General features: G+C 38.7%; 1 protein-coding gene across 1 annotated transcript in view; it reads right to left on the bottom strand.

Annotated features, from left to right (window-relative positions):
• Positions 1-1,387: 1,387 nt before the first annotated feature.
• LOC107740186 (tenomodulin-like) overlaps positions 1,388-11,518 on the bottom strand; it is a 37,509-nt gene continuing 27,378 nt past the window's right edge. The window contains exons 5-7 of the mRNA XM_016552531.1: positions 7,478-7,637; positions 6,985-7,091; positions 1,388-2,836 (exon numbers count right to left, since the gene is read on the bottom strand). Of these exons, the coding sequence (XP_016408017.1) occupies positions 2,627-2,836; positions 6,985-7,091; positions 7,478-7,637 (477 nt within the window). The 3' untranslated portion in view covers positions 1,388-2,626. The remainder of the gene's footprint in view (positions 2,837-6,984; positions 7,092-7,477; positions 7,638-11,518) is intronic.

The raw sequence follows: 11,518 nt of genomic DNA, 5'->3' as shown, positions 1-11,518 counted from the left end.
GGGTCGGTATACAGTATGTGCATGATGTTCTATAATTCGTTCAATTTTAAGGCGTGACTCACTGGTATTTGTGTGTGTGTGTGTGTGTGTGTGTGTGGTTTATTTGGTTCTCTACCTTAGCCTTAACAGGTTAATATACATAAAATATACAACATATGTTATCTGTCATAGCTGACATGTATATAAACACACCAGCAGGTACGTGACTAGAAATAGCAATGAAAGGTATATAAGGATATGGCATATCATAAGGTGCAGTGACATTGTAAACAGCTTGGTTGAATTCACAATGACATAAATGCCTTTGTACTATACTCTTGCTCGTTGTCTTTTATTATTCTTAAAATGAAATTAATTGTAATGTTGCTTAGAACTATTAGTAAAAGCACCCAAGGAAAAATGTGGCTGTGTCAAGAAAAGTTATGATTTTTTTTTATGTCTAACGTTTGTTTTTCTTCCTCAGTTTTTCCATAATTTTTATGATGGTTTTATTGAGCATTTTGTCCCTTTTTTTCAGTGTATAGATAAGAGAAGCTTGGACGTTCTTCCAGTCTTCTCCTTTGGTTTTCCAAGAAAGTCATAAAGGTTTTGAACATCATGAGGATGAGTAAGTAGATTTTTATATTTAGGCTATTAAGTTATATGAAGAATTACAGTTATTGTTACAGAATTAATAAATGTAATATTTTAATAAAAAAAAGAAATAATTTGATAAATGGAATAAAAATTTTTTTTTAAGTATGTATGTTATTATTATTATATTATAGATATTTATAGTAATATCGATATTTTTCCTGCTATACGATGGCTCTGTTAATGTTCGAGGTGACTTCCTCTAGTATCGCATCAAGATAAGTGCTGGTGTCTCATGTGATTTCAGGTATTGTGATAAAAGAAACAGGATCCAATATAATAAGCTTTCTATGGGGTATTTTGAGTTTGTGCTTTGATCATTTACCCCAGGCTTCCAGTGAATTAGAATATAGTATTGCAGAAGAAAGAAGTGTTTTGAGAAAAGATATGGCTGATGAAAATCACATTTAGACAACTGACCATGGATGCGAAAGAGATAAACATCAAGGTGAGTTTTAACTTCCTCCATGGAATGCTTTGTGGCTTTTCATGGTTGTTTGTCACAGATGTGGCATCTTTTGTTTCAAGATGAAAGCCCTGTGTTTTGCTCTTTTGTTGGTTTCTCGGAATAGATGCATTTTGTATGCTTTCAGTGTAATGTCTTTCAAGGTTTTCATTATTATAATTTAAAATAATATGCTGTGTCTGTCTTATTAGATTTCATATAGCTGAGTCATGTGCAGAACTGGAAGGGCGTAACGCTAATAATGTCAAGGTCATCGAGTTGGTTTCCCAAAGAAAACAAACTGAGAAATTTGAAGGCATACATTTAATGCACTTTTTCGGTCCCCTTAGCACATGTTTATATGCAGCAGTAAATTAGTAGCAGACTATAAAACTTTTACCAGTTTTATTCAGAAGGAAGTTGCTGGAAAAACACAAAAGAGCATTCGATTATGTAAATGCAATTTATAGAGCACGCATTTGCTTGGATGAAAGAATTGATTGAAACAGTCCCAGACCTGCAATTATGGTGCTAGCAATGTCACTACTTAAATATAGCCGCGTGATATGTGTACAGTGTAGTCCTACACCGCACTAAATTCACATAACAGCTTTTAAAAAAGCTAATTTTCAAAGTTCTACAGGGACTTGCTTAAGCGTAAATACATTAAACACAATAGTTAATAATATAAACATGCAAATTACTGTGAATTTATTTGTTAACCTGGTTTCTTATAATGCCTCTCATCCACTATAAACATGACAAACAAAGGGCCCATGGAAACAGTCATGTCATGCAGAACTTCATGCGCAAACAAACAAAATCAAATGAAATCCTTGTTAATTAAATCAAATTAAATCACAATGTCTCGCCTACACTATTGTTTTGAAAGGTCTGCATGGAATATGTAGACTACAGTAACTGACCATTTCCAAAGCACCTGTTTCTGTTCTACTTACAGTATCAACATCAGGTCAAGGACAGATAAAAGGATTGAAAAGGATAAGTCTTACAGAAAGCAGCCATGTACATATATGGGTAGTTGACATGAAATACTTCCTCCATTGACATGAGACTCCATCTAGCACTGTTTTAAACAGTTAATTGTATAATAACAGTTTTTTAACCATATTAATTGAGAGGCTAATATTCCATGTGGTTTCAAATTAATATGGTCATAAAAATGGCGTGCATAATAATTACAAGCAAAATGCTGTTGAAAATAGTCTGAGATGGAATATTTTTGTACTATTAAAAATTAATTTGAAGTACCACAAGTTAAACTCCCTTATGCATTTATAATCAGTTTAACTTAAAATCTTGATGTTGATGGTTATCCATCAACTTACCCATATATAATATAAAAAAAAATAATTATGACAGTGACGCGGTCACTGAGGATGAGCTAATGTTTTGCCTTATTTGAAAAGATTTTTTTTACACAAGGAATGGAAAAGGTTTTGAGCGTATATGTGACATTTCGTACAAATGAAACTGGTCTACGCGTACCCCTGAGCAGCATAGCACCACTGGTTCCCACCGGCATCCTCAAATTCGTCCCAGCATTCTTGCTATCCACCAGTTGCAGGGCATGACAATCTGACAGATGACCCGTCCTCCCTGGTAATAGTAGGGATACGGCCAAAAGCCGCCAAGGGGCTCGTAGTATCGCCGACAGTAACGGTACCCCCGACGACAGTACTGGCAGCAGTAGCCCTGCTCATCTAGGCTGTTGTCCAGCTCCATCCCCGCTTCTCTCTGCAAAGAGAGTGAGTCAACAGGGTCAGAACTGCAGCCAAACAATACCTGCAATCTCACCACAGGGCGCATGACTGATGGCTTGATTTTAGCAATAAAAAGGTGCAGTGCTCTGAAGGGGGAATGAAGAGTGATTATGGGGTGTAGACACGCAATGACAAAAAACCCTGTCATGCTCAGATATGTCACAAGGATCAGAGTGGCATTTAAAGTAGATGCTTTTGATATGCCAAGCCGGGGTATCAGATATGATATAATGCCCTTGACCTTTCCATTACGCCGCCGGTGGCATCGCTTGGCCTTAGCATCTCTGATTCAAGTCCCTTAACCCCGCTGCCTGTTTGACACTGGCAGCCACAGAGATAATTACACTATTTCTTTCATCCCAGCCCTCCCACTCCTATAAAAGCGTAGCATTGGCGCCTGAGTCCGAGCAGCGACCCCGGTCTCATTTCAGCTCAGAAATGAGAACCCTCCCCCATGCACTTTCATGCCCTCCTTTGACTTTGGCATGAAGCGAATGGCATGTTCATACAGCAATTAGCAGGGTAATGATCGCCCAACAAGGATCGGTTTATTTGCTCTCGCAGGCAGGGTGTGAATTGGTGTAAGGGCTAAATGATAGCGGAGTGAAAGGTAAATTGGGTAGAATTAATGGCCCTTGGCCCTTGGCCCTCTCCATTGTGATCGTGTACGCGTGCCCTCTCCAGATTACCCAGGGCTGAGTGCCATGCCTTTGATCAGCCGCTACAACGAGATGGGTTCCGAGAAGTGCCACTTAACTTTCTATCTCCTGTAACTGTTGGAGCAGATAGCACCCTCGACTCGCACTGTTTCATTTGACTGCATTTCGATCTCGCCGAGCTTACGACGCAGACAATGTGACGTTATCCGTCTGATTAAAAACACTGTCATGGACCTAGTCATCTCCGCTGATCTGCATTAGATTGGCAGATGAAGCCGTATCTCTTCAGGTCATCTGGCAACGTTTCAGACTTCCTGTTGGGAAATGATGCAAATGAACATGAGGGGAGAAAATCACTTTGAAATGTGTTGCCCAGATGAAAATGGCATCTAAAAACGGTCATTTGTGGTGTTTGTATAGTATAAACAGGTATTTTATTATCACTATTGATCTTTTTGGGTTTGAGATGAAGCACAGTGAATTATAATGTGCCTGTGCATGTGCGTGCGAAGATGCATAATGACATGCATTTCTCCTCTGGAGTCCCATCTCTCATTATGTTCTCCATAAACGGCGCATGTATGAGTTTTCATGAGCTCACTATGCAATGATGAATGGAGGGAAAATTGCATTCTTCTAATGATTAGACTTGTGCAAGAGAAAGCAGGCTGATGCTTGTACTCTTTTGATGTCAGTCATGCATAAACTAGTAAGAGTAATTAAGAACAGGTGCCTATAGCTGACTGTAGTGTTTTGCATTAGCCTTACAAAGCCTGTCATGTTCTCTGTTATGTTTAGTGTTACAGCCCGTAAAGCATGATGCAGTAGCACTTAATGTGAGGAAGTTCGAAAACTCCTAATTTATTATGGTGTGGCACATCATACAGTTGATTCTGCTCAGTTGATACTTGACACCCTGTGGATTTACTTCATAAACCACGATTACTGAAGGGATAAATTATTTTAAACTTCACACTATCTTGATGCTAATCAAGACACTAGAGAGACACTGTTTCCCAAAAGAGTTTTATTGATTATAAAATAAATTTTGAGTAAAATGCTTCATGCATCAATTTACTATTTTTTTCAGGACTGTCAAAGTTAACTTATTAACGTCTCAAACATAATTAAATATGTTTAACACGCTATTTGTTTATTTATTTATTTGAGCACACTTTATTTAGTTTGACATACATATACATGCTTCATTTTGTTCTGTTCTAAAATCTGATTGGAACATCTGGAGCAGATTGGAACTGATCGGAGTGCACACAAACACAAAGATGTCTCTTGTGGAGGACACGTTTATCAGTAAATGATGGAGAAAGACCCCTTTTACAGGTTACTTATGAATCAAATCTAGATATCCTGTTTACAACAAATGTATAGCATTTGCATTCATTGTATGGTGGAATTTAATTAACATTCATCGAAATGTTAATGCGAACACCTGCGGAGGAATGCTGGGAAGATTACGCTCAAGTGAAGAAAGTTGTTTTATTAAATGACTGCAGATTTGCATTTTCTGTGTGTTTTGATTGTTCAAAAGTTCGGGGTCAGTAAGATTTATTTATTTTTTGTTTTAGACAGTAATACTGTATTCAGGAAAGTTGACATTAAACAAACGTTTTCTTTTTCAAATAAATGCTGTTCTTTATATTATATAAATGCTGTACTTTATATTTGTCAAAGAATGTATCACCGTTGTCACAAAAATATTAAGCAGCACAACAGTTTTTAACATTGATAATAATTTTGAATATTGGAATAATTTCTGAAGGATCATGTGACACTGTATTCACAATTTTGATCACATAAATTCAGCCTTGGCAAGCACGAGACTTACCGCCTCCAAACTCTCGAAAGGTAGTGTAGTTTTAGAATAATATAGGCTGTGTTTTTTTTATATATGCATGTAGGGCACATATTTCTGCCATCCCCCAAAATTGCTGAACCTCATCATTACACATATGTCTGTTATTTATTTTATTTCCTTAAAAAGAAACTGTGCTGTATGTATTATCATGTTCATTTTACAGTTTTTGTTTTAAATGGCAGATTGAACAAGAAACTTGAAACGAAGCATTTGTTTCATTTTGGTATCCTAAGTTTAACGTGAATTCATCTTCATCGGGTCCTTGACCGGACAGAGCATCTTAACTTCAGATGGACGCGGGGAGGCAGGTTCAATCAGTGATATGCAAGCCAGAATGCTTTCAGCTAAGACGCGGGGTCACGATGCCTACCATCAACAACTGCGGCAGGCACACGCATCTGAGATTTGATGGGACCCAATCATCAGAGGCTTATCCTTCCAATGTAGGTCAAGGACCATGATGCAATTTCTCAGCACAGCCAGATGATAGTTATTCAGTTTGAAAGATATCCAGAGCTGTGCTGGCACACAACGCATCAGCGTGGCAGGACTGGAGAAAGGTCAGTCTCGTATATCTCAGGCCTTCTGTCACAGGAACTTTGATGATTATTTATAAAAAGTGCACAACAGGAAGAGACCTGTAGCAAAATATGAATTCCCTCCTCCAGCTGCAGACGTCTGCCGGTGGGAGAGCTAAAGAAGGGCTTGCATCTAGGATCCTCTGAAAGGTTGGGGATATCTGGCTTCCCAGCAGCATCTACATGACTCCAGACTCCAATTACCGGGAGCCACATACCCTCTGACGTTCACAAAAGTCTTTGTTATCGCTCTGCCCACAAACACAGCCTGCCTGTGCTTAGCCTTGGAATTGGCTGGATCGGTGTGTATTAACCAGCTGATAGAAGGAGAGGATTTCAAAAGGGAAAGGTGGTTTCATCTGGGTCTGCTTTAATTATACACTACGTTGCGGCCCATGTTGCTGGATGAGGTGGGCAGGCAAGACGTTCCTGGGCCTCTGCAGATAAATGTGCCTTTTTTCCTCCACCGTCTTCTCATCCTCGTGCTTGGAGGCTAGAAGTCGCACGCTAGTTGGGGAGGTGTATATCGTAGGTGTGCGAAGCATTAGTGCGTGCAGCCTTAGGATAATTAATCATTGAACATATGCTTCAGTTCATGGATGCAATAAAGGACACTCTTTGGCCGCTTGATTCTCCATGCCTTGATAATTAAAGCATGACTAATACATTTATCTATTCATTAATGAGTGACCTTGGGAGGCTGTCTTTGTACATCACTAACTACATAAGAAAGGCAAGGAAAAATTGTGCAAGGCAAACTTGCTTCTTTTGAAGGCTAAATATCCCTTACCATTAGCTGTAAGACATTAAGGGAGTCTTAAGTGAACTGGCCTGATTTAAGCAGATATATAGAGCAATTTCAATACCCTGTGGTTCACATGGTCTGTTTTAAGTTCGGAAAGGGAACTTCGATTAATGAACGATTTATACCAAGAAAGAAAGCATGACTATCCGACTCACCCGCAGCCTGAACACCTCTTTTAGTAATGAACCTGGGGCTCATACTTACATAGTCGTTCACTGGTAACTGGTCCATGACGTCCCGGGCCTGACGTGGACCTCTCGCCTCCAGCTCTGGGGTCTCCTCCACGTCCTCTACATCGTGGAATTCAGCATCTGCGTCACAGAAGGAAAGACGGTAACGCTTGCTACTAAAAAACTGATATCATGAAAGGCCTCTTTGATCTTCCTTAAGAACATAAAGACCTCCAGTACTATAATGCCCTTATTTGGAAAAACAGAAGTTGGTTTGTGGCAAAAATGCTCTTCAAACATGGAGTATTGTGTCCTTGATTAGTTGATCAGTGATTGCTTAGGACATTTCTAGAGCTTTAACCATAAAATTCAGTGTTTTTTTATTTTTATTTTTGCCTTCCTATTGAAGAAAAGTACAAGCAAACAGTGGAGAGCAAAATAAATTACAGACTTGACTCTTAGGCTATTCTGAAACCTTATTACTAGGGTTGAATTGGATTTCGAGGCGGTGAAGCCCTGTTTGTAACCTCTGAGAGGAGATGGGTGGATCCAGTGGATGGGCAGATCTTGGCAAATCTCCCAGATCTTGGAATTCAACAGGAATGTTTTGTTGGAGACTGGTTCTTCAGCAGGGATCCATATCTGAGAGTCCACCATCTGCATATCCACTTCACCTGTCTCACTCACCTGCAAAAAGAATGTACATTTTAATGCCTACACAAAATAATTTATACTGGGTCATAGATAGGGATGGATGATCTTCTGATCATACCATGTTTATCTGGATACTGTGAAGGACAGTATTGCCAATATTTCTAATACCAGTCAATCACAGCTATTTAATATTATATATATTATTATATAATACTAATCATTGTTGCTGCCGTGTGTTTTGAGTTTGAGCTCCGTCAAGTTAATTCTTTATCGTCTATTTTTTATCTTAAAATCAATTTTATACACCATCATTTTCGTTTCTATAATGTGTGAATATATCCCCTATCGTATTCTACAACAAAAACAATCAGAGCGCCTTGTTATCACTAGTTTTATTTTGATTTCCCGAGTCCGCTATTAGCATATAGCCCGTTAGCATCGCCAGCGTGGTTGCCGCTAATCTCGCTTACATTGCTAATACTCTATTCACACACATTACCATTGTTTTACTTACTTTTACTTGCTTTAATGGCGGATGTGTGTCTACCTTTCAGTACAGGTGAGGACACGTTCAAGCTGCATTCGGTGCAGCTCGAGCTGGAGGCCATGGAGAAGCAGATCCGCGACCTGGTGAAGAGGCAGGCCCAGCTGGAGAGCCCCGGAGGAGCGGTCGTGCTTCACGCCGGGGTTAACGACACCAAGCTGCAGCAGACGGAGACACTGAAAAAGGGACTTCAGGAGCCTGATCGAGACGGTGCGCAGCACATTGCCCGCGACGACGATCATCATGTCAGGACCGCTTCCCATGTATCGACGAGGACATGGAAGGTTCAGTAGACTTTTTGCTTTAAATGAATGGTTATTGTCATGGTGTAAAGAACAGAAACTGCTCTTTGTTAATAATTGGAATCTTTTCTGGGAGTGTCCTAGGCTTTTTCGCGCTGATGGCCTTCACCCCAGCAGAGTCGGAGCGGAACTCATGTCGGACAACATCTCCAGGAAGCTACGCTCCATATGACTAGTAAGTCAAATCTCAAAAAACTGCCCAAGCTTCAGTCTGGATCCAGAACACCTGAGAAGAGATGATGCCAACCCCTCAGAGGACCTCAGATGATGCCAACCCTGAAACAACATATTGAACTACCACATTTTGCTATAAGTTTGATTGCATGATATAATAATTGCTGTTAATAGTGTTCATCGTCTGTTTGATTACATCTTTAATTGATTACGTCTTTAATTTATGTTTCCGTACATTTCTGCCATATGTACATTAACTGACAGTCACCACTGATAAGCTACCACTAAATATTGTAGAAACTTAATTTGCTGTAAAGTTGCTTTGCAATGATTTGTATCGTGAAAAGCGCTATATAAATAAACTTGAATTGAATTTAATTTAATTAATCATTACACTTTAGTATATTAAAACATAGAAATGAGTTCCAGAAGCTTTCAATACTTGGACGGTATCGATATTGCTTCCCCAAGATTTAATTTTGTGCTAAATCTTCTCACAATTTCCATACACTGCATTGCACCAGAGGTCAGATGGCCACTGAAGCCAAATTTGGAAGTTATCTTGCATGCTGATACCTTCTATTACACATTTTTAATGACATACTCTTAAAAATAAAGGTGCTTTAAAAGGTTCTTCACAGCAATGCCATAGAAGAACCATTCAGTCAAAAATTCTTTAAAGAACCATCTCTTTCTTACTTTTTTATAATCTGAAGAACCTTCTTTCACCACAAAGAGCCTTTTATGAAACAGACAGGTTCTTCAGATGTTAAAGGTTCTTTATGGAACAATTTAGACAAAAAGGTTATTCTATGGTATCGTGAAGCACCTTTATTTTTAAGAGTGTATCTGAGGATAAAAATAAGTTATTATAGCCGTTCAGCAATTTGCTAAACTGCAAATGATCAGACTTCTGTTTTTAACTACAATTATACAATCAGTTTCAACGGTTAAATAATCGGACTCATTAAACTATCATCACATAAAGCCATTATAATAAATAACCACATTTACGTTTTAACTTTAATGTGAATGATGTGTCTTTGTCACAGCCTCTGGTTAGTGCTGCAGTCTCCGTTTAAATTAACGTCATGAGTGAAGTGTCACTCATGGTGCGGTTTGCAACTGGCTCCTTGTGTCTTTCAGCAGTTCTGCGTATGGTAAGATGAGAAATAGATTCTATTTTACACAACTTGCTAATATAGTTCATATTTTCACTTCAAAGCCTATTTTATGCATTGATTTTTTTTGTGTGAAAAAATAATAAAACGACTAGTTTAACAAAACACTTAGGATCAATATTTGTATGTGGGGTTCAAGGGGAAAGTATTGATACTTCAGTTGTGCTTTCAGAAGCTCATTTGGCTTGATTGAAACTGACCCAATTCTTTTCTACCCTCCAAACACATTTCTGTTTGTCAGTTTATTGCGCATACAGGCATCCTAAGTCTCCTTCCCACAGCCGGAACAAGATAAAGCTGGAGTCTCTGCTTTATGCTATTGGCTTGGATCATTTCACTCTTACTCTGCAGGGAACAGAGAACTAACTGCTGACCATGGCTAAAATGTTTAATTTGACCTCTCTTAAAGACTATAGCTGTACCTTCTTGTAAAACACACTTATTTCTTCCCTAGCTTTGAAAAAAAAAGCCCTTTTCTGCAGGCACTGGTGGTGTTGCATTTTAATTTGTACAGCAATAGGAGTACAAAAATATATCTGACTTTAAGATGACTTTAAAGTCTGTCTGCGGTGTTGGTCTGAGGAAGGACTGACATGGTATTCAATCCTCTAGGCATATTAAAGTAGACTGTGGTGCATCCACCCCGTCACCCATTATATAACTAATTATACAACTGTTAATAGTGTACTTAATTTGTTAGTTCTGCAGTTCATGAGCTGTTAAGTAAATTATTATTGCTTAATGATAGCGATTGTATGTCAGTTTGATCTAATTGATATCTAGAAAGCATCTTTGGGTAATATAATCACATGAAGTATATGTTTGTTGTGCTTGTAGTTATGTGTAAATAGAAGTACAAACAAACTCTGCTACATTCCCTTGTTAATTAGTGCAGAGACCAGAGAAACGGCTCACATGACAAATATTTTTACAAGGTGATTTTCTCCCAGTCTAAAGCTTAATTGCACATTAGTTAAGCTTGATGTAGAATCCTGAGGCTATTTTCTGAGCTACTATCATTTAAATTAGATTAACCTCTTTCTCTTCCATTTGCTCTCCCTCTCAGCCCTCTTTTTTTCATCCCACTGCTCTTGTTTTATTAGAAGTCAATTTCGGTGCCTTTTCTTGTTTGTTGGGAAGTGACACAGCACTGACCTGTAGCGGTCCCAGTTCCACCTGATTAAAAGCTTCACTCTTTGCGCCTTTGAGACAGTTTCTTTTCTCCGGCTCCCTTTCCCTCAAATCACGCTAAACTAATGATGACTAGGAGGACAGCCTGCATGACTCAAGCGGTGAAGGATGCTGTTTTAGCCTAAAATTAAAACAAGGGCCAGCAGTGCAAGTAGACTGCTTAAATTGGCCATCTTGACAGCTCAAGCAAAGTGTGACTTTCATACGAGTAAACAAAGGTTAGGGCACTGATCCTACAACATTTCATCACATTTTTTGAGAAATTAGCCAGATAGGTTTAAGGGTGGGTTCTCTTGAGACATCTAAAGGTTACGGAAGAGGCATTGAAGGGAAAAGTAAGCAAAGCTGAATTATGTCTTGACCAAGGGGTCAAGGTTTAGCTGGTTAGCATGGCCCAGTTAGTATGACCCCTGCTGGTCAATGCTGAAATCGTACCATCAAAATGCCTCTTTCTCCATTCATCAATGTAGCTTTAACCAATCATATATATATATATATATATATATATATATATATAATATT

This window comes from Sinocyclocheilus rhinocerous, unplaced genomic scaffold, assembly GCF_001515625.1.
Source record: "Sinocyclocheilus rhinocerous isolate Xijiao unplaced genomic scaffold, SAMN03320098_v1.1 scaffold584, whole genome shotgun sequence".
Lineage (NCBI taxonomy): Eukaryota > Metazoa > Chordata > Actinopteri > Cypriniformes > Cyprinidae > Sinocyclocheilus > Sinocyclocheilus rhinocerous.
The sequence above is the reverse complement of the archived record's forward strand: the minus strand, read 5'-3'. Positions and strand labels throughout refer to the sequence as shown.